General features: G+C 56.8%; 3 protein-coding genes across 3 annotated transcripts; 2 read left to right on the plus strand and 1 right to left on the minus strand.

Moving 5' to 3' along the window:
- The first annotated feature begins 625 nt into the window (after nt 1-625).
- On the plus strand, nt 626-7,944 carry PSMD8 (proteasome 26S subunit, non-ATPase 8). The gene is made up of 7 exons (XM_030298817.1): nt 626-999; nt 2,000-2,072; nt 2,187-2,289; nt 4,056-4,221; nt 5,241-5,341; nt 6,535-6,646; nt 7,388-7,944. The coding sequence occupies exons 1-7, from the start codon at nt 637-639 to the stop codon at nt 7,523-7,525; spliced, it is 1,056 nt and encodes a 351-aa protein (XP_030154677.1). The 5' UTR covers nt 626-636; the 3' UTR covers nt 7,526-7,944.
- Nucleotides 7,945-8,540: 596 nt separating this feature from the next.
- On the minus strand, nt 8,541-11,531 carry GGN (gametogenetin). The gene is made up of 3 exons (XM_032591367.1): nt 10,688-11,531; nt 9,592-10,645; nt 8,541-8,658 (listed from the first exon to the last, which is right to left on the minus strand). The coding sequence occupies exons 1-3, from the start codon at nt 11,520-11,522 to the stop codon at nt 8,541-8,543; spliced, it is 2,007 nt and encodes a 668-aa protein (XP_032447258.1). The 5' UTR covers nt 11,523-11,531.
- A 3,143-nt stretch (nt 11,532-14,674) lies between these two features.
- On the plus strand, nt 14,675-23,098 carry SPRED3 (sprouty related EVH1 domain containing 3). Its single transcript, XM_032591404.1, has 5 exons — nt 14,675-15,129; nt 16,216-16,384; nt 16,486-16,562; nt 18,814-18,957; nt 19,720-23,098. The coding sequence occupies exons 1-5, from the start codon at nt 14,953-14,955 to the stop codon at nt 20,383-20,385; spliced, it is 1,233 nt and encodes a 410-aa protein (XP_032447295.1). The 5' UTR covers nt 14,675-14,952; the 3' UTR covers nt 20,386-23,098.
- Nucleotides 23,099-23,656: the final 558 nt, after the last annotated feature.

Genomic DNA, 23,656 nt, shown 5'->3' on the forward strand with positions numbered 1-23,656 from the left:
AGGAAAAGGACCACACCAAAAATTTCAAAAAGGAGGAGCTCCTAGGTGGCTCAGTCCATTAAGTTACCGACTTCTGCTCAGGTTATGATCTCGGAGTTCAGGATTTCAAGCCCTGCATCTGGCTCCGCACTGACAGAGTCTCTCCCCCCCCCCCACCACCACGCCCCTCCCCACTTGTGCTTGCGCTCTCTCTCTCTCAAAAATAAATAAACTTAAAAAAAGAAGTGTTTAAAAAAATTTCAAAGAGGAAATCCAAATGTTCAATAAACAGGAAGGATGCTCAACTTCATTAGTATGTTAATACAAACTAAAGCAACAAAATCTAGTGCTTATCCCTTAGCAAACTGGCAGGAAAAAGAAGCTACAAGGTCTAGCAGCAGTGATGCTACCATCTATAAAATGGAAATGATGGCACAGAGCTCTACCATCGCCCCCTCCTGGCTTAGAGGAGCTTCTGTGAAGGTGGAACCTTGAAGACCGAAAAGCAGGGTCCGGAACGCCCGGGCTGAAGCCAGTACAGCCATATTGGTTACGGCCGGTGGGGGCGTCGTTGCGACCGCGGCCATTGTCAGTTAGGGCAGGAGCGAACTTCCGGTCACCATCTTGAATGACAGCAGAGGCGGAGCTCTGACTGACATGTTCATTAAGGGCCGGGCTCCAAGGGCACCGCCCCGAGAGCGACTGAACGCTAACCGCGGCGTGGCGGGGCCGGCAGCCGTAGCCCCGCCCCCGGCTCTGGGCTCCACCTTTCGGCCCCACTTCCGCCGGGCGAGAGGCTTTAGGCGTCGCTGCCGTAAGTCGGGGAGGAGGTTTGCCGCATCACGGAAGATGGCGGCCGCGGCGGTGAACGGGTCGCCCGGCGCCTCGGGCTCAGGGCCTGCGGCGGCCTCGGGCGCAGTCCTGCAGGTCGCGGCCGGCATGTACGAGCAACTTAAAGGCGAGTGGAACCGCAAAAGCCCCAATCTTAGCAAGTGCGGTGAAGAGCTGGGCCGTCTCAAGGTAGGGTTCGGCGGGGGCCTCTACGAGGGGTGTAGACCCAGCCGAGTTCCCGGCCGTGAGCGAGACCAGGGCGGGCAGCGGGATCCAGTAGGGTGAAGGATTCGGAACTGCCAAAGTGCGGGCTTACAGGGGTGAAGAAGTGAGAGAGGTTTGGAACGGATCAAATACGGCCCCACAGTGGGGGGGGGGAGGGAGGTGTGATGGAAATGTTTTGGTACAAGCGAGTGAAAGGTTAATGTTTTGGTGTTTGGAGGCCTAGCTGAGAGTACCGGGGTTTTTCTCATGGCGGGGGCGGGTTCTTGACGAAAGCAAGTGGGGAATGAGGACCGGACAGGGTGATGAAGGAAGCCTGAGATGAGGGGTGTATGGTTAGACCAGACCAAGTCAGGATCAGAGATCTGGAGGTTAGGGACGCATCTGTGGGGATGGGAGGGAGCAGCTGAGTTTTGAAGACAGGACTGAACCTAGAAAAAAGATTCTTATAGAAGAGGACCAGAATGGTGCCCAGGGTGCTTCAGACCAACCGTGTTTGTGAAAGAGTACAAGTATTGTGGGCTGGACCAAGTCCCTGAGCGAGGTGTGTCGGATAAGAAATGATGTGGGCTGGACTATGGGGGGGATGTTGGCTCCCCTCCCTCCCTGGTGTAGATCTGAGGGTGGATGGGAGTTGATAGAATGTGGGAAAGGTCTAACAAGAACTGAAGGTGCTAGTGTCCCCCCACCCCCTTGATTCCATTGAGTCAGGCATGGAGTATGTCTCCTGTTTACCTAGTGGAGCTATTAATAATTGTAACATGAGGTCCTCCTAAATGGGCACTCCGTGTGCCCAGGCCCTGTTCTGAGTGCGTTATGAGGACTGACTCCTTTAAAACTCACAACAACCTTATGAGTCAGGGATGACGATTAGCTCCATTTCCTAGGTGGGAAAACTAAGGCTTAGAAAATGTAAGTAACCTGTTCTTGCAGTCCCATCTTTTTCTTTCCCTGCTCTCCTTGTTAGCTGGTTCTGCTGGAGCTCAACTTCTTGCCAACCACAGGGACCAAACTGACCAAACAGCAGCTCATTCTGGCCCGTGAGTGTCAACTGGGGTGGGGGGGGGGGGGTGATGGGCTGGGGGTGATGGGAGGAATGGTGGTCAGGAGAGGGACTCTGTCACCCCCTGAGAGCCTGCTCTGTCCCCCCACAGGTGACATTCTGGAGATTGGGGCCCAGTGGAGCATCCTGCGCAAGGACATCCCTTCCTTCGAACGCTACATGGCCCAGCTCAAATGCTACTACTTTGATTACAAGTGAGGATGGGTCCTGCCCCTCGTTGGGTGGGGGCAGGGAGTTATATGGTAGGCTTTTTTTTTTTTTTTTTTTTTTTTAATTTTAAGTAATTTCTGCACCCCTTGTGGAGCTTGAATTCACAACCTCCAAGATCAGGAGTCGTGCCTGCTCTACTGACTGAGCCATGCAGGTGCTTTTTTAAATCACTGCTGGTCCAGCCACTCAGGTCATCTTCCTTCACCCGGGAACTCCCTGTTTGCCTAGCTGTGTCTCCAGAGGCTGCAGGGTCAGGTGGTTGCCCTGGAGGTCCTTATCCTGGGATTGTACCATCCAGTCTCTGTTGGCCTCCAATCTGTTCCCTTCTCCACATTCCCACACTACGTTTCCACTGCCCGCTCCTGTCACCTTTCACCTGCCCTGGCTCCAGCCTTGCCCCCTTGGATTCATCCCTCATGGCAGCCAGTAGAATCTGTGTGATACTAAATTTTGACCAATGTCAGTCCCCTACTTGGAACCTGTGATGGCTTTCCATAGCCCTCAGGCTCCAGACTAAACTCTTTCCTGTGGCCTCCGATGCTGTATCAGCCCTGACCCCTCTGACTGTGCTCCCCCCCCCCCCATCCTGCACCTGTCTCTCCCACTGGACTCCTAAAAGCAGAGGGATTTTGGTCACTGCTGTGTTCCAGTACTGCCTAGCATGAGGCTGGGCGTAGAGCAGGGATTTGCTGGATATGTGTTGAATATAAAACTTAATGATTTTTAACTCAATGGTGCCTGAGTGGATTAATGATGAAGAATTTGATATCAGGGGTGCCTGGATGGCTCAGTCAGTGAAGTGTCTGACTCTTGATCTCAGCTCAGGTCATGATCTCGCTGTTCGCGGGATCGAGCTCCGCGTTGGGTTCTGCTCTGACAGCTCAGAGCGTGCTTGGGATTCTCTCTCTTCCTCTCTCTCTGCCCCTCCCCTGCTTGCACTCTCTCTCAAAATAAATAAATAAACTTAAAAGGGGGGGGGCACCTGGGTGGCTCAGTTGGCTGGGTGTCGACTTCGGCTCAGGTCATGATCTCGCATTTCGTGGGTTCGAGCCCGGCGTCGGGCTCTGTGCTGATCGCTTGCTCAGAGCCTGGAGCCTGCTTCAGATTCTGTGTCTCCCTCTCTCTCTGTCCCTCCCCTACTTGCGCTCTGCCTCTCTCTCAAAAATAAATGAACTTAAAAAAAGTAATAAAAAAAAAAAAGAATTTGACATCAGAAGTCAGGCAAACCTGAGTTTGAAAGTCATTTTACCACTTCCTGATTATGTGATCTTGTGCAAATGACTTCACCTTCCTAAGGCTCATTTTCTCCCCTAAAGGAAGAATGATAATTCTTAATATCATAATCGTAGCTAACACTCACACAATATTTATTTTAGCCAAGTACTGTTCTGATCGTTTTACTTGTAGCCAAGTACTGTTCTGAATATTTTACTTGGATTAAGTCATTTAATTCATTTAACCCTTATTCGTTTGACCCACCTTCTATGAGATGGATGTTGTGGTAGTACTCATTTTACAGTTAGGGAAACTGAGGCCAAGTCACTTTACTGAAGTAAAGTCACTTGCTTGGGCCCATATGGCTTGTGACTTCATGCCTCTCTGGGCTTCAGTTTCATCTGACTACCAAGGCCCTGATACTTCTCCAAGGAGACAGCACAGGGCCATCATCAGGGTCCCTGGAGCCTAGAGTAGGCGGGGCTCCTAGGCACTTAAGCCTTCCTTACCTTGTTTCCCCCACCCTGGTCCACAGGGAGCAGCTCCCCGAGTCAGCCTACATGCACCAGCTCTTGGGCCTCAACCTCCTCTTCCTGCTGTCCCAGAACCGGGTGGCTGAGTTCCACACGGAGTTGGAGAGGCTGCCTGCCAAGGACATCCAAACCAATGTGTACATCAAGCATCCTGTGTCCCTGGAGCAGGTGAGGGGGCAATGGGAGGGGCAGGTGTGAAGGTGGTGGTGCAGGCACAGACATTAGGGAAGACTTCCTGGAGGAATGGGCAGGGTTCACCTGTTGTTGGCTCATTTGCTCATTTGTCCACAGCTGCTGAGCCCCAGCCATGTGCTGGGTTGGTTTTCAGACCACTGCAAGCAGAACAGGCTGAAATCCATGATCTGGTGGGCATGACATTCAGATGAGGAAGCAGACAGTACATAAAAAGATTTTTTTAAAAAGATTAATTTGTGTGGTCTGTCAGGTGTTAAGTGCTATGAAGAAAAAGTAGCAAGGAGGGTGGTGAGTCGGGGCAGGGGTGAATTTTTTAATAAGGTGGTCAGGGAAGGCCTTGCTGAAAAGGTGACATTCGAGGAAGACTTGAAAGGGGTGAAGAACCCAACCGTATGGACATCTGGGGGGAAAGTGGTCTTGGTAGAGGGAGCAGCCAGTCCAAGGTCCAAAGGCAGAAACATGCCTGGCATGACTGAGGGAAAGCAGAGGACAGTATTTCTAGAACAAGCTGAGCGTGGTCAGGGGAGAGCCTTAGTACCTGAGGTTAGGAAGGAGTTCCTAGAGCTGAGGTCTCATGGGAGGATTTTGTTGGGGTTGGGGGGGAGGATGGGAGAGAGAGCAGTTATGGCCGGCAGCACAGCTAGAGCAGAGGAGTGGAGGAATGAGCTTGGGGTGGATCCAGCTCTGTCTCTCCTGTGATTGGAGGATAGATAATTAGCTACCAGTCCAAGGCAGGTTGGAGAAGGAATGTGTGTGTGTACGTGTGTGTACGTGTGTGTACGTGTGTGTACGTGTGTGTACATGTACAAACCAGGGAAGGCTTCCTGGAAGAGGACGTGTCCAGTCTGCCTGGGGAATGCATGACTGTATGGCAAAGGGTGTTCTAGCAGAGGGGATTATGAAGGCACTGGAGATATGGTGGGGCCTCAGCTGGTAGCCCTCTGTGCTACCTTTTCCTCATTCTCTTTTCCTGCCCACCCCCACCTCTACAGTACCTGATGGAGGGCAGCTATAACAAGGTGTTCCTGGCCAAAGGCAACATCCCTGCTGAGAGCTACACTTTCTTCATTGACATTCTGCTTGACACTATCAGGTGCGTGAGGGGCCAGGGTCCTGTGGGGTTCGGAAAGAGCTTGGACTCGAGTCAGAAGGCCCCAGGTTGAATCCCATTCTGGCCATTTGTGATCTGGGGAAGCTGGGCATATCGGTTCTCCTTTTCTGTGAACGGGAACTTGTCATGAGATTGTGGAAAACAGCCCTCATTTTACTCTGGGCCGTTAATCCACGTGCCCATATGTGTCAGATCCAGGGGTGGGCTTGGCACCCGGACGGCGCTCAGCAGACGAGAAGCAAGCCTGTCGTAGAAGTGCTCCAGCCTGCGAGGCATGTGACCTCACCTCAGATCACCTAAACTGTGGAACCCTCGGTTTCCTCTTCCTCAGAAAGGGGCCATGAAGTCCCACTAGCCCCTCAGTGGTTGCTGCGTGCACAAGAGACATCACACGGGTGGGTGGGCCGACATTTCCATGTGCCTTGAGGAATAAAAGGGTCCAGGTGGTGGTGGAGCTAGTTCATGGAGGCAAAGTGCCAGACTGAGCTGGGTTTCCATTTCTTGGATGGCAAAACCAAGCCCAGAGATGTGGGAGTGAAGAGGGGATTTAACGAGTTTAAGCTGTTTGCAATTAATATTTTGGCTCTCCAGAATGAACAGGGAGTGACATAATGAGTGTCTGTTTACCTACCACTTGGTCTGGGAGATAAAATGCCTCAGAAATGGATGCATACGCTCCCTGTCACTGTTTTTGCCCCGGCGCTGACCCCTCCTTTCATTTCAGTGATTTGATCCTTGGCTGTTTTTCTACTTCAGTGTTGATCTTGGTACCTCTTAACAGTGGTAGCAGGGAACCCTCTCAGGATCAGATCTAGAAATGGGATACAGCACCCTTGTGTGTGTGTTGGGTGGGGTGGGGGTGGGGGGGCGTTCTGTAAAGAGATCCTCTCACGTGAATCCCAGGCTGGGTTTCAGACAGTCTGAAGTCCTCATGGCTGAGAGTGGGATTCAGAGTGTGGGCCCAGGAGTCTGAGAGCTCTGGACCCTATTGTGGCCCTGGCTTTGCAATTCTGGTCAAGCTACTGCCCCTCTCCAAGCCTTGATTAAACGGGGCAGGTAGCATGTTCCAGCCATCAGTGCTGAACTGAAGGGTCAGAGCTCACACATGTCAGGCGGGGAGGACAAGGCCTGGAGAGTTGTCTGTGCTCAGTAATGAGGGTCTCATCTTTCCCCAGGGATGAGATTGCTGGGTGCATCGAGAAGGCCTATGAGAAAATCCTTTTCACTGAGGCCACCCGGATCCTCTTCTTCAACACACCCAAAAAGATGACGGACTACGCCAAGAAGGTGGCTGGGGTATAGGGCAAGGGGCCGTGGGGTCAGGGGTGTGCTCACAGCAGGGTGGGATGGCCTAGAGGGACACTGGAGCAGGATTGCTGAGGTCAAAATCCATCTGTGTGACCTCAGGCCGGTTGCTGAACTTCCCTGAGCTTCAGTTTCCTGATCTGTAGAGTGGAGCTAGAATTTAACATGTGGGATGAGCACAGCACTTGGCATGAGGTGGAGGTGGACACATGATACCTGTTGAGCTGTTGTCCTTAACAGAATTCCTTGGAGGTTGCAGCTTTTCTCCACCAGACTTTGCCTCACTTGGCCTGGGGTATTTATGCAGGAGCAGTGCCCCTGGAGATGGTTTATGCATGTGGTGTACTGACCCCGGTCACTGAGCAGGGTCAAGAGCAGAGCGGAAGAGGTGGAATTGAACTCGAACAATGGTGACAACTGATCTTTAGTGATCGTTTACTCCGGGCCAAACACTTCTCCGTGCTTTAGAGGTGTTGATTCACTGAATCCTCATAGCAGACCCGGGGAGGTGTGTGATCAGAGTCCGTCTCTCAAACATGGAGAAACGGAGGCACAGAGAGGTGAAGTTATCTGTCTAGAGTTGTGCGGGTAGAGTAGGTTGGTAGAGTAGAGCAGAGTAGGGTAGAGTACCAGCAGGCCCATGTCGGTTCGTGCTGGCTCTATGGGGTGGGGAGGGAGCCTGTGTGATCACCCCACCCATCTGTCATCCTTCCCTTTCTGCAGCGAGGGTGGGTTCTGGGCCTCAACAACTACTACAGTTTTGCCAGCCAGCAGCAGAAGCCAGAAGATACCACCATCCCCTCCACGGAACTGGCCAAACAGGTCATCGAGTATGCCCGGCAGCTGGAGATGATCGTCTGAGCCATCAGGGGCTGGGGTGGGGCAGGGCTTACGTTATTTAAAGCAGTTGCAGTGCAGGGTTCCCCCCAATAAAGGTGGATTGACATTCTCTCTTCCAGGCCCTTGTCTCCCCGGGCGGAATGATGGAGAGACAAGTTCCTTATCTCTGAAGAACTTAGAAGTTTGGGGGCCCTCTGGGGTCTGAGATAACCCTCTGTTGGGTCAGCCTCTGTCCAGTGGCCATTGCTCAGGGTTTCAAAACAGCTGCCCACTGCAGGGGCCCAGTTGCAGAAGGAGCCCCGGTCCCAGGCAGAGGGACTGTAGTAGCCAGCTGTGGACATACAGGGAGGCCAAGCTAAGGCTCGAGTTTTTCAGCGAAGGGGGTGAAGCATCACAATTTTAAAAATGTTTGCAACTAATTAAACCAGTTTGTTAAATGACCTATGAAATGGAACCCGTCTGTGGGCTACCAGTTTGAGACCTCTGTGGAACCATTCGTGTGGGCCCTGGCCTGGGATTGCCCTGGTTCCCACCCTTCCTGAGCCAGTGCTGTGACTCACGACCTCCTGTACCGCCCCCAGCCTGTATCTCCTGCCTTGAAGTTCTCGAGAAGGTATTTTAAGGCAGAGTCCAAATCTGGCTGAGCCATTTGTGGGATGTGGGATTTTCAACAAAGTCTTCCAGAGTCCATTTTCCCTGCTGTAAAAACGGAATGATCACCCCTGCTTTCCAGAGTGATTTGTGCTGAACATCTGAACTTGGCACCGATCAGCTCAAATGGAGCTCATGGGGTTAAGGGTAATGCGACTGTCTCACCTCTGGGCCCATCAGTCCGGATGCTGGATCAATGGAACCTCCATTCTGCTGTTCTGGTTCCAGTCTCCCTGTTTCCAGGATGTGCTGCTTTCATGGAGACCTCTGCCCTCCCGATCCCGTCCCTTCGACCCTAAGCAAGTGACTGACAGGTAGCTAGATATCTAGATGGTTATTTTATTGTCAAGGAGGGGGGAGGCAGAGGGCATTGAGCAGACTGCACTCAGTTGGAATGGGTGGCCTGCAAATCGTAGTGCTCCAGCCCGGCCACCAGGGAGCCAGCCAGCTTGATGGTGGCAACCCAAGGCGGCTCGCTCAGGTGGTTGGTGGGCGTGCTCAGCCTAGGGGGAGGGTAGAATCAGCAGGGCATTGCCATGTGGCCAGGCCCTTAACCCTTATAGGTTTCACTTTCCCCATCTGTATGAGGGGCCATGTTTGAGCATCAAAACAGTCTAGGGCAAGGCTGTATCCATTCAAATTTAAAAGGGGGGCTAAGTGTTGCTGATTCTGTGTTCTGAGCATCCCCTCAACCTGTCCTGCCTCCACTGAACCCCAAGGGATCCAGAGCAGAGGGTCTGCCAGTGATTCAGAGTCTCAGGAACCAAGGTCAGATGGACCCTGATGACCAGATCCTGAGATTCAGTGTGTGTGTGTGTGTGTGTGTGTGTGTGTGTGTGTGTGTGGAGGGGGGGGTGGAAGAGGTGTAACTGAAGGATGCACTCTGGATCTAAGGACTCAGGTGTAGCCTCTGCAGCACAAGGACTGGGGCATCAGTGCCCTCTGGCTGCCAAAGCCTTGCCTCAGGAGAAGAGGCTGGAGGGGTCAGGAGTGCCAGGGGCTAGGCCAGGACTTTTCTGGAGGCATGCTTTCCTCCCCTCTGCCCCTCTCCCTGAAAAGCTTGGGACATGGTCCTTCTTGGTGCCCTCAGGACAGGGTCAAGGCCTTGAATAGGATCAGGCCAGCTGGCACCAGCTTCCCTCCCTGATGGCTCCAGAAGGTCACAGGGGCAAGGGTCAGCTTGGAGATCTGGATACCAAGAGGTTGGGCCTAGGTGTTCCCTCTCCCTTGTCATGGGGTCAGGATGGTGTCAGGTTTCTTCTAGCTCCCCAGGGGATTGGAACTCAGTTGGGTTTGAGATACAGCCAAGGGAAGGGTAATGGTTCAGCTGGAGTCGGGACACCAAAGCTGAATGGGTCTCTATCCAGGAAAAGTCGGGTTCAGGACTTTTAAGAGGTATTCCCTCCCCTCCCTACACCCCGACGACCTTCCCTCACCAGGCAGATACGTTGCGTGGTAGACGGCGATGACGCAGCTGGTGGCGGCAGTAACACTTGCAGGGACAAGAGTTAAGCACCTGGAAGGGCGGCCAGTGGCGAGTGGTGCCCGTGTTAGCCATCCCTGCTGGAGGAGCCCCGCCGCCACCACCCCCTCCACCTCCGCTGTCAGTCACGGTGGCTGCAGTACGTTCCCGAGGACCATCTCCGGGGGCGCCCGCCGCGCGGGTCGCACCCCGGGCTGCGCGGGGACCCTTGTTCCTGCGCGTGCGGGCCTTGATGGGCGCGGGCGCAGGCAGCGTTGGCTCCGCTGTGGTGGGAGCTGGAGCCGGGGATGGGGCCGGGGCCAGGGCCGGGGCCTGGTCGGCAGCCAAGGCGAGGGGCAGAATGGGAGCCGGGGCGGGAGCCAGGGTCGACTCCAAGTGGCCCGGGACTGGGCTGGGAGGGCGGGCCACGGGCGGCGGCGTTGGCTGGAGCACCGGCGGCTGCGGTGTGGGCGGTGGCGCGGGAGGAGGCGTGGGTGGTGGCGTGGGCGGCGGCGGCGGCAGCAACTCCTGTGGGCCTGTTGGCCCGGGGCTCACAGGCTCGCCGTTGGTGGGCGCCGGGAAGATGAACATAGGCGGCGCCAGCAGGGCTGGTGCAGGCCTCCGGGACCCCGGACCCGGGTGCGTCTGCCCTGGTGGAGGCGGTGGGGAGCCCCAGGGCCCTGAGAGCGTGGCCGCGCGCCGTCGGGGCGCCCCGACACTGCCGCCGGCTCCGTTGAAGCGGAAGTGGCGTTCAGGGCCATCGGGAGGGCTCGCCCAGTCGAATTTGGGCTTCGAGCTTGGAAAGGTGGTGTAGGGTGGCGGCGGAAGGGCCCTGGCATGGGACACAGGCGCCGAGGGGGGTCCAGAACACCCCTCGCCGTCTCCATCACCGCCTTCTGCTTCTTGAGACTCCCGAGGGACCTCTCCCGAGGGTCGAGAGGGCCCAGGAGCCAGGGACCCCTGCTTCAGGACTTCGGCGTAAGAGATGGAACCCGAGGCAGCGGAGAAGAGTCCTCCTCCTCCTCCTCCTCCTCCTCCTCCTCCTCCTCCGCCTCCGCCTCCGCCTCCGCCCCCGAGCGAGGCTTTGGCAGCTGAGGAACTCGACGCTGCCGCAGGGGCCAAAGGGGGCCCCGACTTGAAGGTGACTTTACACAGCAGGCTCAGGCCAGACTCGGAGACCGCGGGCCGGGCCATTTCGCCCTCTCCTGCTTGGGGAGGTGCCCCTCTGCGGGCTGCCCTGGCCGTCTGGCCCTCGCTGCCGTACCCCACCTGGTTTTCTGTGGGGGTTGTGGCGGGTGTGGCCCGAGCAGGAGTGATTCTGTGGCCCGGGGGCTGCCGGTCGGAAGATGGCGGTGGCGGTGGCGGCGGCTTCCGCGGCGCCAAGAAGGGCGGAGTAGGGGATGGGGCCCTCGGGAGAGAGTCGGGGTCCTCTCCAGTTCGTTGCCGGGGCGGCGGCGGCGGCAGTGGACGAAGGCTCGGAGGATCGCCCTGGCCGCGATGCCTCGCCTCCAGCAGACCGCGGATCCGGGGCACCGGCGTCGGAGTGCCCGTGGGTTTTCGCCACTTAGACGGCGCGGGCAGCAGGGTCCCCACGGGGGGCGGGGGTGGTGTGGAGACCGCGGCCGCAGCCGCCCCCTCTGAAAGGGGCGTCACTGGCGAGGGCAGTTCTAAGGTCAGGGGCAGGGGCGAGGGTGAGACCTGGGGCTCCGGGGGTACCAGGATTCCCGGGGGCGCGGAGCTGCCAGGGAACCAGACGCCCAGCCCTCGAGCCAGGCGCATGGCCGGGGAGGAGGGGGTCACCTCGGGCTCCACCGGGGACGTACGGCGGGAGTCAGAGGAGCGGTCCGAGGCCTGCTCTTTTCGGGAGCCTCCGCCCGCGGAAGGCTCCGACTGCACGTTCCCCATTTCTGAAGGAGGTCGGCGACTGTGATCGGAAAAACTTCCGCCAGTCAGTCCGCCCAAACTGTGGGGACTCTACGAGGCTGACTGTATTTGGTCGTACACGTCCGCGCCAGACCCTCCCCTGTGCTCCAAGATCCGTTCAGGCACTCGTCTGTCACTAGTCTCTCGCTGCATTCCTATTCTCTGACTCGAGGCTCAAGCCTTCTTCCCCATCGCCCATTCAGCTGCTGTCAGGCCTTCTCCCTCATGGCCCCATTCAGCTGCTATTCAGACACTTAGGCTCCATCCTCTTAGTGTACTCAGATTCGGTCCCTGTTCCCCCCACCCAACCCTCACCCCGGCTTGTCCCTCAGGTCACATCCCTACACTTTGGCCATGTCCCCGGTCTCCAGGCTCCAAGACACAGGTCTTGCCCGCTTTTCTGTCAGTCTGTCAGGCCACATCAGTGATGATGATGGTGCTCAGTAGCCTACAAAGCCTGCAAGGAGTTCAAGCTTCTCTCCAGGCCTTCAAACCGGGCTCTGGAGACCCAAGCCCCGCCCATGCTCTCTGGTCCCGCCCCCGATTGTGTATCGGGCCTCATCAACCCCGCCCCGGCCTGGCCTCGCCTCCGCGGTATTCTTGTCTTACTAACCCTTCAGTCCTCACCTCTAACCCTCCAATCCCTCTCTCTGTGACGATCATTTGAGTCTCTCCCTCTTCCCAGGCAGCGGCAGATCTTCGGGTCTCACTCTTAAACTTTCACGGCTCCTGGTCTACCCGCCTCCTTCAACACTCAGGCCCCACCCCTTCCCCCAAGCTCCGCCCTGGCCCCGTCTTCACCCAGAGGTTCCCACTCACCGACTCCTCCAGCCGACCAAAGTTCAGACCGCGGCCCCCTGGGCCCAGGGCAGGGTGGGGAACGGCCGTAGCAGAAAATAACCGAAAAGAACGGGGGAGACGCGGGTGATGGCAAGTGGGCGAGACAGCGGGGGCGGACCCCGAGATCTAGGCCCCGCCCCCGGGCCCGAGGCCCCGCCCCCCTGTGAGCCAGCAAGGGGCCGGCCCCTGACGAACCTGGATCGCCCTTTGAAATATTCCGCTGTCTTCCTCCCCGCCCCCAGACCTTGTGGCCCTAGGCCCCACCCCTTTAGAACGTTGTCCTTAGCTCCTCCCCTTTATAAATGCTCCGCCCCTCTTCGTTATTCCCTCCCTCGAAGCCCCGCCCGTTACGGACACCGCTACGTAGCTCCTCCCTTTAGGCTCTCATGTGCTCCGCCCATAAGGCAATTTACTTCTAAACTCCGCCCTTTAAGGACCCCCCCCCCCCCCCCCCCGCATCTCTTCCCAAGACCCTCTCCTCCCTCAGGCCTGCCTAGAAGGCTCAACCACCGTGGACCCGCCCCTTCCATGACGCAAGTGCTTGTCCGCGCCCTCGGCGTCCTCAACGACTCTCCTTCCCAAGGCCCTCTGGCCCCGCCCCCTTGCGAAGGCTCCCTTCTCGCCCCACCCCTTTTCGATCCCTACCAGGTAGTCAGCCCCTCCCATTTAGAACCCAAAGAGCAGACCCTCACCTTTTTAGAACCCTGAGAACAGGCCATGTCCCGGACCCTTCCCCCCATCCTCAGGGATCAATGGCGCGGATGAGTGGGAAAGTGGGGTGATCTTCTCTGGATCCCGAGAAAATGGGGGCTGGGGGGCTGTTCGCTGGAGTCAGTGGCGGGCTCTAGGACCCAGCGGGCAAGTACGCCCGCCTCGCGCTTACCCCTCCCCCAAGCCGCCCCCTCCCCCTCACCCATCTTCCAGGTTCCCCCTCCCTCCCCCGTCGCCCCGGCTCCCGGTGCCCGTCTCTAGCGCCGCCGGAGCCAGCGAGGGAGCCGGAGCGAACAGGAGGAGGAGGAGGAGGAGGCCAAGTCGCCGCCGCTCGGAGCCCGGCCGGAGCCTCCCAGGCAGGTGCCAAGGGGGGCGAGGGGGCGGGGGCTGACAGACTGCCTGTCCCGGTGAGGGGGCGGCCAGGACCGCGCCGCTCCTCCTGACCACCGGGGCGCCCCCCAGACCGAGGCTGGAAGGACAAGGGGTTGGGGGCCCCTAAACTGCGCGGCAGCCATTTGGGGTATCAGTCTCCATTTGGGGGCCTGGACTTCTCCGAAGACGCCCCATTCATAAAATTCCGAACTGGACCCCTACCATTGAGGAACTCTGGGGACCACTCCCCCAGGGAAACAGATGTGTGGGGAGCGTAGGGCGTTCAGAAATCCCCGCGTCCCATCCCAGCTAGGCCCTGGGGGACCCCTGCCCTCTTTCTCGGCTTCACCTGTTGTCGGGGGAGGCGGGCGGACAAAGGAAGCAGCATCACGTGACTGCTCATTCACAAAATCCCATCCCATTGAGAAAAGGGGGCTGGGGGCGCTGCGACCGCCCCTTACCCTCCCGAAGGGCTGGGGAAAACCGGCAGCCTGCAGGTGGGGGAAGGGGCTAGAGCTCGCTGCCTGGGTCCCTAAGGTTCAGACGCCAGGGTCCCTGCGCTAGGTGGTAGTGAGGGGCTGGACGCTGATCACGATTACTGGGCGGAGGGCTACGTCCCCTGAGCTGGGGGGCGGGGTAAGATGGTTCTGAAGGATGCTGGGGCGGGGAGGGGGAGGAGGAGGGATCAATTCTCCACCTCCCCTCAGTCTCTCTCCCTTGCCTTCCCTGGGCTGGGACCTGAGGGAGCAGGCTTGATTTTTGTGAATGAAATGCACTCTGGTTGTGTCTCGGTCGTCCGTTTCTGGCTTCCTCTGCCTCCATCTCCCTTTCGGCCTCTCTCTGGCCATTTCTGGTTCTCTCCCTGCTCCCTGCCCATCTCCCGTTGCTGGGTGACTCAGTGAGCTTTGCATCCGGTCTCATTCATAAATCCGGGAAGGGGTGGGGGGAAGAGAGCCTGGGTTTCTCACCCAGCCAGTGGCCTGGGCGGCCGAGTGTGGAGGCAGTGTAGGGGGATCTGGAGCTGAGTTGACGGGCTCTAAGAAAATACATATGCGCAGGCACCCAGCTGTGAGGGGGAATGATGGGTGGGGCTGTGGGAATGTGCTGAGGGATGAGAAGGAGACTGGGTTGATAGGGGAAGAGCAGGGAGGGGGAAGGGAAGTGGAAAACTGGGGCTGTGGGGGTCAGGATGGGAACGATGGGGAAAGGGACGAAGGTGGGTGCGGAGAGAAAAGGTGGATACGGAGAAGGTAAGCATGGGAGAAAAGAGGTGGCATGACGAGGAAAGAAGCCATGCTGGAAGAAGGTGGGCATTGGGGGTGGGGGGAGAGGCAGGTATGTAAGGGAAGGTGAGAATCGGGGCCTGACGGTGCAGTGGATCCAGATGTGAGGGCAGAAGAGGGAGATGAGGCTTGGGGCGAACGCTGAATGGCAGAGCAGGATCGGAGCTCACTGACTTTGTCCCTGTCTCCCCACCTCCCGCAGGTACATGGTTCAGGTCCGAGCCGTGGTGATGGCCCGAGATGACTCCAGTGGGGGCTGGCTGCCTGTGGGGGGCGGGGGCCTCAGCCAGGTGAGCGTTTGTCGGGTCCGAGGGGCCAGGCCCGAGGGGGGGGCCCGCCAGGGGCACTACGTCATCCACGGGGAGCGCCTTCGGGACCAGAAAGTGAGCCACCCCGGGGCGTGGGGGTAGGGTGGGGGCATGGGGAAGTAAGGGGATGGGGCTGGGAGTGCAGAGGTGAGGTGAGGTCGTCTCCCAGCCCAGAATCAACCTGGGGTGTGGGATGTGGTTTGGAAGTGAATACCTGTCTTTGGATAAGAACTGGGAGTTTGGGGAATATCTGGGGTATTCGGCAGGTCCTGTCCACTGCCGTTGCCTGGAGGGCTATCACAGCAGCCTCCTCACTGGCCTCGCCCTGCTCCTGCTCTCTCCCTCAACCGCAGTCTGTTCCACAGGGGCCCTGCTGACCCCTGACTCAGAACCCTCCTGTGGCTCCATCTTGCTCAGAGATCCTTGCCAGGAGGCCCTACACCACTGGCCCCTGTCTGCTCTAAGTATATGGAGGCATTTGGTGGGGAACCATCTGGAAGCGTCAAATAGGGTTTCCAGTCCTATATGTGGGTTCAGCAGGAGTATCCTGGGCTGTCTGGCATGAGCTGGAAGGACACTGTCAAAGTTTCAGCTGGGGATGTGGCAGAAAGACGTGGATTGTTTGAAAAGGCTTGGGGGATGGGTTGCATCTCAGAGCCGAGGTCAGAAGGAACAACGTAGGGGGATTTGAAATGGTGTGAAGGAATACAGTGACGTTGGGCCAGGATATGAGGAAACATCTAGGGCGTTGACCAGCATCTGAGGGGGAAATCTATGGGAGTTTGATAAGAATTTGGGGGTAGTGTTTTGGGAGATTATTGGGGCATCAGAAGGAGATTAATAGTAATACCTTGAGATGTTCAGCAATGTTTGGGGGGGTGTTATTGAGTCAGAAGGAGGGATGTTGGGTTATCAGAAGGGGCTACTAGGAAAAGGAAAATGTGGCGACCAAGGGCTTGGGGGAAATATTGGAGCATCAGAGGTGTGCTCAATAAAATTGGGGAGTGGTGTTGGGGTGTCGATCAGGGTTCAAGGGTACACCTAGGGTTGAGAAACGAAGTCTGGGGGATGCTTAGGTATGCAGATAGACTGAGGGTTAAGAGGAAGACACAGGCATGTCTGGAAGGGGGTGTCTGACCTGCCCCCTCCCTGCCCCCTCAGACCACCTTGGAGTGTACCCTGAGGCCAGGCTTGGTTTACAACAAGGTGAACCCCATCTTCCATCACTGGAGCCTGGGCGACTGCAAGTTTGGGCTGACGTTTCAGAGTCCCGCAGAAGCGGACGAGTTCCAGAAGAGCCTGCTGGCTGCACTGGCTGCACTGGGGCGAGGTGAGCGGTGCAGGCCGTGGTACTGGAGGATGGGGTGGAGGGGTGGGAGAATCTGGAGCCCGGCCTGGGGAGCTCACTGTCTGCCTCTCTCCTTGCCCCAGGCTCGCTCACCCCCTCTTCCTCCTCCTCTTCCTCCTCCCCTTCCCAGGACACCGCAGAGACTCCCTGCCCTCTGACGGTGAGTCTCCTCCAGGACACGGCTCTGCTGGGGGTGCCGGGGGGCTGTCTCTATCCTACAAACATTCTTGAGCATCTCTGTATATCAGGCACCATGCCACATGCGGGGGACACAAATCTGGGCCCGGACTGTTAGTGTCAACTTAATGCCAGCTATCCTTGTTTTCCCATTCTGTCGTGGGTCACACATTCACTCAAGGGTATTTATTGAGCACCTTCAGTAAGTAGTGTTTTAGGCACTGGGGATACATCAGTGAACAAAACAAAGTCCCTTTCCTCATGGAGCTTCTATTCTACTGTGGAAAGGCAGAAATTTTTTTAAAAAATTTACTTTAGAGCGAGTGAGAGAGAGAGAGAGAGAGAGCGTACACGCGTGAGCAGGGGAGAGGGGCAGAGGGAGAAAGAGAGAGAATCTTAAGCAGGCCCCACACTCAGTGCAGAGCCCCACGCGGGACTCAATCTCATCACCCTGGGATCATGACCCGAACCGAAATAAAAAGTCAAATGCTCCACCGACTGAGACACCCAGGCGCCCCAAGGCAGAAACTTTTTTTTTTTTTTAAAGATAAACTATCTTTTACAGTAAACAAATTAATGACAAGTCCAGCCTTCTAGTTATTCAGGGTATAATCCTTGAACTCATCCCTGACTTTTCTCCTTTTTTATGCCCCTCATCCAATCTGTCATCAAATATTGGCCTCCCTTTCAAAATGATTAGAATTTGAATGTCCAGCCTCACCCTCCAGCTGCAGCATTCCCACCAGCTTCCTATTGCCAACTGCCCCCCTCCTCTTCCCTACTGCCTGGAAGTTCCCCCCACACGGCCAGAGAGACGCTATTGATATCTGAGTCAGATCATGGCCATTCCTCTACTCAGACCCCTTCCAGGGCTCCATCTCACTCAGGGTAAAGGACAAAGCATGTAAGATCCCATAGCGTCCGGCCTCCTATCCTCCCTTTTGCTCACTCTGTTCCAGCCACACTAGCCTCCTCACTGTTACTCCTACACAGCAGACACGTTCCTGTCTCGGGGTCTTTGCACCACTGTTCCTTCTGTCTTGGAATACTCTTCCCCAAATTTCCACATGGCTCGTCCCCTATTTCCTTCAGGGTTTTATACACATATCACCTTTCCTGAGTAAGCTGTTTAAAAATCGCGTCTTCCAATGCTCCTTATCCTGTTCTAATTTTTTCCCCATCTTCTAGATATTTCCCCTATTTCCTTTCTAAATAGACAATTTTCTTACCTGTTAGCGTATTGCCTGTCTCCTGTGCTAGAATGCCAGCTCCAGGAGGCAAAGATCTTTTGTTGCTTTCTTGCTGCATCTCCAATGCCTAAAACAGTGCCTGGTATACAGTAAGTGTTCAGTAAATATGTGTCGAATAAATTTATTGAATGAATAAATGCACATAATGTCAGACGCGATTTGGCATTTGCTGGGAACAGTGGGAGTTGCTGAGACTTAGGAGAACAAAACTGGTTCCCGGGGCAGAAAAGCCGGAGTCCCAGGGTCAGGGGAAGATGTGGGTGGGGCTACCCAAATCACGCAGACAGTTCCCACGTACTGAGTGCTCACTGTACTTTCCGCTCTCTGAGAGTTACGCTGTACTTTCCACGCACCGTCTTACGTCCTCACAGTGGCCTTTGTGAGCCTGGCATGTCATGGGTGCTCAATGAATGTTTACTGAAGCTAGTAATGGATGAAGTCAGAATGATCCCCAAGCTACAGAAAAGAGTCCGAGGTCTGAGAAGTGACGTTTCCGTTTGTAAGGGACGGTTGGTTTGGGTGAGGAAGGAGAACATTCCTGGTGGGTGAAGCTGCCCCCGTAAAGGTGTGGTGGTGGGAATGAGGCAGGAAGGTGGCTGGCCGGCCAAGGGAGAGGGGTTCTGGGAAGGGAGGATGTTTTGATGTTCTATAGGTTGGTGAGCTGAGCAGATAAGAAGAGGGGGTCAAATAACAATAACCGTTTCCAGTCTCCCCATACTTCAGGCATCCTCATGCCCTTTACAGTGGGCCCTAACCACATCCTTATGAATAGACACTATTATGATCCCCATTTTGCAGAGAAGGAAACTGAGGCTCAAAGAGATGAGCTCACTTGCCGGAGGTCACACAACCAGTCAGTGGCAGAGCCGGGGCTTGAACCGAGGCCTGTCTGGCCGCAGAGCCCTCGCTCGCCACGGGAGGGGGTCTATGTGAGGGCATCGGCTGTGCCGGGGGTTCGGCTCTGAGGCCGCCAATCTCCTCCAGTCCCATGTGGACAGCGAGTCCTCCTCCAGTCACAGCCACCAGGAGACGCCTCCCACTGCCGCGGCGGCCACTATCATCACTGTGGAGTCAGCTTCTGGCTTCGGGCCGGCCACGTCCCCCCAGCGCCGGCGCTCCTCCGCTCAGGTGCGACCTCTGACCTCCAGCAGAAGTCTGGGGCTCCGGGTGAAGCGGGGCAGGGTGCTGGGCCCCGAGGTAGGCGGGAGCTGAGACCCCCAGAAGGGCAAGAAAGCCACAAACAGATCCTGGGGGCCGGCTGACTTGAATTGATGGCAGTCGTGGTGGGAGGGTGCTTGGAGACTTCGGTCCTTCCGAGGGTTGGGTGAGGGCTTCCCGTGTCTCCTGCGCTCTTGAAGATTTTGGAAAGTTCTGAGTTCTGAACTCAAGGGTTTGGGGGACGGCTGGGACAATTCTTCGAGTATATGAGGGAGTTTTTTGTACTCATGGAAGGAGTTCTTTAGACTGCTTAATTTGTTAGGAGGGCCATGGTATCCAAGGAGGTTAAAGCTCCCTGGGGACCAGATTCCTGCGTCCTGAAGGAGGAGATGGCTGGGGGTCCAGAGCTCCCAGATCTGGGAGCTGGGACTTCCTGAGTCTTGAGAAAGGACAGGCCTGGGAGCCTGGACCACTGGGTCCTTAAGGTGCAGGCTTGGTGCCTTTGGTCTGTTCTTTGATATCCTCTGTCCCCTGTGAGAGGAGTGGGCTGAGGGCTTGGAAGTCTGAGTGCCGGACCCACACACTCAGGATCCCAGGACAGCCTCCTAGGATGAATGAGGCCTGAGGCGGGGGTCTTTGGATTCTCAAGTCTTCTGCGACTGGGATGGATTGTGGTGGAGTGTGGGGGTCACAGACCCTGCTAACCTGTTCTCCTGTCCCTTCGTCCCGCAGAGCTACCCTCCGCTCCTACCGTTCACGGGGATTCCGGAGCCCTCAGAGCCCCTGGCCGGGGTAGGGGGCCCGGGCTGGGGCGGCCGTGGCTATGAGGATTATCGGCGCGCTGGGCCGCCCCCACCCCTCGCCCTGTCCACCTGCGTCGTGCGCTTCGCCAAGACCGGCGCGTTGAGGGGTGCAGCCCTGGGGCCTCCCACCGCGCTACCCGCCCCTCTCGCCGAGGCTGCGCCCCCAGCTCCCCCGGCTCGCCCACCACCCGGCCCCGGCCCTGCCCCTGCGCCGGCCAAGGCCTCCCCGGAGGCAGAGGAGGCGGCGCGCTGCGTGCACTGCCGTGCGCTCTTCCGCCGCCGAGCTGACGGGCGTGGTGGCCGCTGCGCGGAGGCCCCGGACCCGGGTCGCCTGCTGGTGCGCCGGCTCAGTTGCCTGTGGTGCGCCGAGAGCTTGCTCTACCACTGCCTGTCAGACGCCGAGGGCGACTTCTCGGACCCGTGCGCCTGCGAGCCGGGCCACCCGCGTCCCGCCGCGCGCTGGGCCGCGCTGGCCGCCCTCTCCCTGGCGGTGCCCTGCCTCTGCTGCTATGCGCCCCTGCGCGCATGCCACTGGGTCGCGGCACGATGTGGCTGCGCTGGCTGCGGGGGTCGCCACGAGGAGGCGGCGCGGTGAGGACGGCCTGGTGGGTCCAGTAGCTGCACCGAGGACCCAAAATTGAGGGTCCAGGACCCTGGACTCTGTTCGGACCCCAAACCCAAACCTAGGCACACCCGGAACTTGGAGCTTGAGTTTGGATTGAGAGACCCCAGACCTGGAACCTGGACCCCAAATCTAGGACTGAGAGACCCCAGACCCAGCTTCATTGGGATGTCTGTCCAAGAGGTCCCAGGCATCCTGAGTTCTGGTGTCCCCATCCTGCCGCCATCCCCTCCCTGACCTAGACTGAGGAGACTCCAGGCATCCCCCAGACTCTACACCTCGGGCAGGCTGGGGAGCATCTGTATCCCTGAGAGATGCAGGGCCCTGAACCCCAACTCCCTGTTCAAATAACCAACCCAGACCCTATCATGCCTGACGCCATGAACCCTCAGATTACAGCCCCGGAGTTAGTCAGGAGTTACCAGTACCCGACCCTGCCTGTATACGATTCCTCCCAGATCTTGAGACCATAGAACACAGATTCACCCCAGATGGTCACCGAATGCTCACCTAAAACTTGGGGCACCCATATCTGAGATGTTCTTGTAGCCTCCAGGACCCCTGAGACACCAAACTCTCTTACAATGCCCTGAGTCGTTCGATATGCCCAAACAGATGTTCTCTGACCAAGATGACTTGGGAGACCCATCTCAGAGTCTCTCCCATTCCCCCCAACCAAGATCCAGATGTCAGACTCCAAGATGCTCTGGGAGCCAAGGACCAAAGACCTCTGTAGACCCACCCACCCCAAGGCAGTGTTCCAAGGAGCTTTGGATCTCCTATATGGGACTCTGATGTGCCTCGTACTCCCCTATGTAGTACTGAAGGCCACCAACACCTTGGGGCCCAAGACACTGGTCCCAAGTCCTCGGATAACCCTTTTTCAAAACCCATTAGACTTGGATTTCAAGCCCCATAATAGTCTGGAATCTTTGGCTGCTTTGTATCCACAGATCCTCAATTCCCTAAAGGCTGGAAGCCCAGCTCCCAGAAGATGGGATGTTCATGGCAACCCAGACCTCTGACCCCTTGGCCCCCAGCCCCTGAGCGACCCCAAGGTGCTTTGGGAGCACTGGTCCCAAGACCCCAAGGTGCCATTGATACCCCAAATTCAGGGCTCAAGCCTACACAACATTGGGATTGTCCCTGCTCAAGACCTTGGTCCCTCCATACCAGAGACAGAATTGAAGTGCCCCAGGGCCATAGCACCTTCAGATCCCAGATTTCTTTGGACTCAAGCCTCTTAAGCCTGATATTCCCCAAGACCTGCTGCCCTTGAATCCTGATGTCTATAAGCCCCTGAAACCCCAAGGTCCCAGACCTCTGAATTCAAGTCCTAAGGATCCCAGCCCAAGCCCCCAGCATCTCACAGAACTACCCTTTTACTAGGGTAAAAAACAAACATTTTGAGCTCATGTTTCTGAATTCCAGAACTACCCCAGAGCTCCCCCACTCCCATCTTTAGGACCTAGCATTGCCGTAGATGATTGTGCAAGCTGTTCACTAATCAAAGCCACACAGTCAAGGTGGGGGTGTGGCTGGAATTCACACTGCACTCTGCTGGCTACACTGTGCACAAAGTCACTTTTTAGGCTAGCTATGGATCTACACACACACACACACAGACACACATGCACACCCCTTGCACTCAGCCCCAAGCCCGACCTTGAGCCCAAGTCCTAGTCCAAACTTCTTCTGTTCTGCCCTGTTAACCCCTCCCCTTCCATCTCAGAGTTGGGGATTGCTTTGCGAAGTTTGACAGCCCATTTCGTGGCCCTCTGTGATCCCTCTTCTGGGCAAGGGGGATGTCACAGTCTCTCTCCAGAGTGGGATGGGACTTCCAGGGTACCTCAGATCTGATGGCCTGAATGGGAGGATCAAGGTCTTGGAGCAAGACAATCTCAATGCTCTGTGGGCTTGGGACCTGCATCTGGTCCCAAGCATCTGGAAATGTGCACTTACCTTTCTTCATTACCCAGACTTGGATGACCTTGTAGGAGTTCAAGGGATAGGTCAAGGGGGTCAGAGGGCTAGATCCTTCTGTCATTTCCTTTAAATTATTAACTATTTATTACATCCGGAACCTGTGAGATTCAGCTCTCCCAACCAGACCCTGGGATGGGTGAGAGAATAGGGGGATGTCCCTCCCATCCCCACTCTGCCCAGCTCTCATCACTGTCAGACCCACCAGAGCTGAGGGCGGAGGGACCGGGGGCTGGGGCAGCCTGGGTCCCCATCCCCCTCTCTGTGCCTCGGTCTCCTCCCTTCCGTGGTGGGCGGGGGGAAGCTCCATTCTTAACCTACCTCGTTTTGGGGAGGGGTGGGACGGGGACCAGAGTGCTGTAAGGTGCTGTGGGATCTGCGGATGAAGCGGTGGGAGCCGGGGAAGGTTCCCCCGGCCCCCACCTCCCAGCACCGCCTCTCCCAGGTCTCCCGGTCCTGCTCCCTGCTGATACCCACCTCTGATCCATGATTCCTCTTCATCACCCCCAAATCAGGGGTGCGTGGAGGGCTGACCCTGGGAGCCAGGAAGACCTCAGACCCTGGAGCCCCCAGGCCCAATTTCCCAGCTGCCTGCCCCTCAGATTGGATGCTTGGCCCCCAGATTTGGGGGAGGCACCCCGACATTTATCTTCCTGATCTCGATTCCAAGCCAGTCTGTGACCTCAATATTGTTATCAGTGCAGGCTGCAGTGGTGGGGGAGGATGGGGGCCAAAGACCCAGCCTTGTCATTGGGGAGGGGGCATGAAATATTCGCTCCAAGAAACGTCTGTGACAAAGTCTCAGCCTGTGTCCTTTATTTGCATTGACACACCCCATCCATCACCTTCCTGAACACCAAGCCAGTCTCCTACCCAATTCATCCTTTCTCCACTTTCTTTAGTCCCAGGCAGGCCCTCCGGCTGAGTTGCACACATTTCAGTCACTCAGGTACATTTACTGTACACCCATTATATGCCAGGCCCTGTCCTAGGCACTGAAGATGAAGCAGTGAACAGAACAGACAAAACCCCTTTCCCACAAGAAACTTCTGAACTTTATCGTGGAGGAGACAGTAAATGACATGTTTGAAATGATGTGTACTATAGAGAAGAATAAAGTGGAGAGGGGGGTACAGTCATTTTTAGCCAGGGTGGTCAGGGATGCCTCACTGAGGAGCTGACATCTGGACAAAGCCTCGAAGGTGAGGGAGTCCTGCGGACGTCTGCAGGGACATTCTAGGTAAAGGGGAACTGTTCCCTG

This window comes from Lynx canadensis, chromosome E2 (assembly GCF_007474595.2).
Source record: "Lynx canadensis isolate LIC74 chromosome E2, mLynCan4.pri.v2, whole genome shotgun sequence".
In the NCBI taxonomy this organism is placed as follows: Eukaryota; Metazoa; Chordata; class Mammalia; order Carnivora; family Felidae; genus Lynx; species Lynx canadensis.

What these genes read in the sequence shown, in the direction of transcription:
- PSMD8 (XM_030298817.1), top strand. Translation starts at nt 637, where the DNA reads ATGTTCATTAAGGGCCGGGCTCCAAGGGCACCGCCCCGAGAGCGACTG. An exon ending in TGCTACTACTTTGATTACAA is followed by an intron (nt 2,290 to 4,055) that starts GTGAGGATGGGT and finishes CCTGGTCCACAG; the next exon opens with GGAGCAGCTCCCCGAGTCAG. An exon ending in ATCCTGTGTCCCTGGAGCAG is followed by an intron (nt 4,222 to 5,240) that starts GTGAGGGGGCAA and finishes CCACCTCTACAG; the next exon opens with TACCTGATGGAGGGCAGCTA.
- GGN (XM_032591367.1), bottom strand. Translation starts at nt 11,522, where the DNA reads ATGGGGAACGTGCAGTCGGAGCCTTCCGCGGGCGGAGGCTCCCGAAAA. An exon ending in TGCCAAAGCCTCGCTCGGGG is followed by an intron (nt 10,646 to 10,687) that starts GCGGAGGCGGAG and finishes GAGGAGGAGGAG; the next exon opens with GAGGAGGAGGAGGAGGACTC. An exon ending in CCACGCAACGTATCTGCCTG is followed by an intron (nt 8,659 to 9,591) that starts GTGAGGGAAGGT and finishes CCCTCCCCCTAG; the next exon opens with GCTGAGCACGCCCACCAACC.
- SPRED3 (XM_032591404.1), top strand. Translation starts at nt 14,953, where the DNA reads ATGGTTCAGGTCCGAGCCGTGGTGATGGCCCGAGATGACTCCAGTGGG. An exon ending in AGCGCCTTCGGGACCAGAAA is followed by an intron (nt 15,130 to 16,215) that starts GTGAGCCACCCC and finishes CTGCCCCCTCAG; the next exon opens with ACCACCTTGGAGTGTACCCT. An exon ending in GCCGGCGCTCCTCCGCTCAG is followed by an intron (nt 18,958 to 19,719) that starts GTGCGACCTCTG and finishes TTCGTCCCGCAG; the next exon opens with AGCTACCCTCCGCTCCTACC.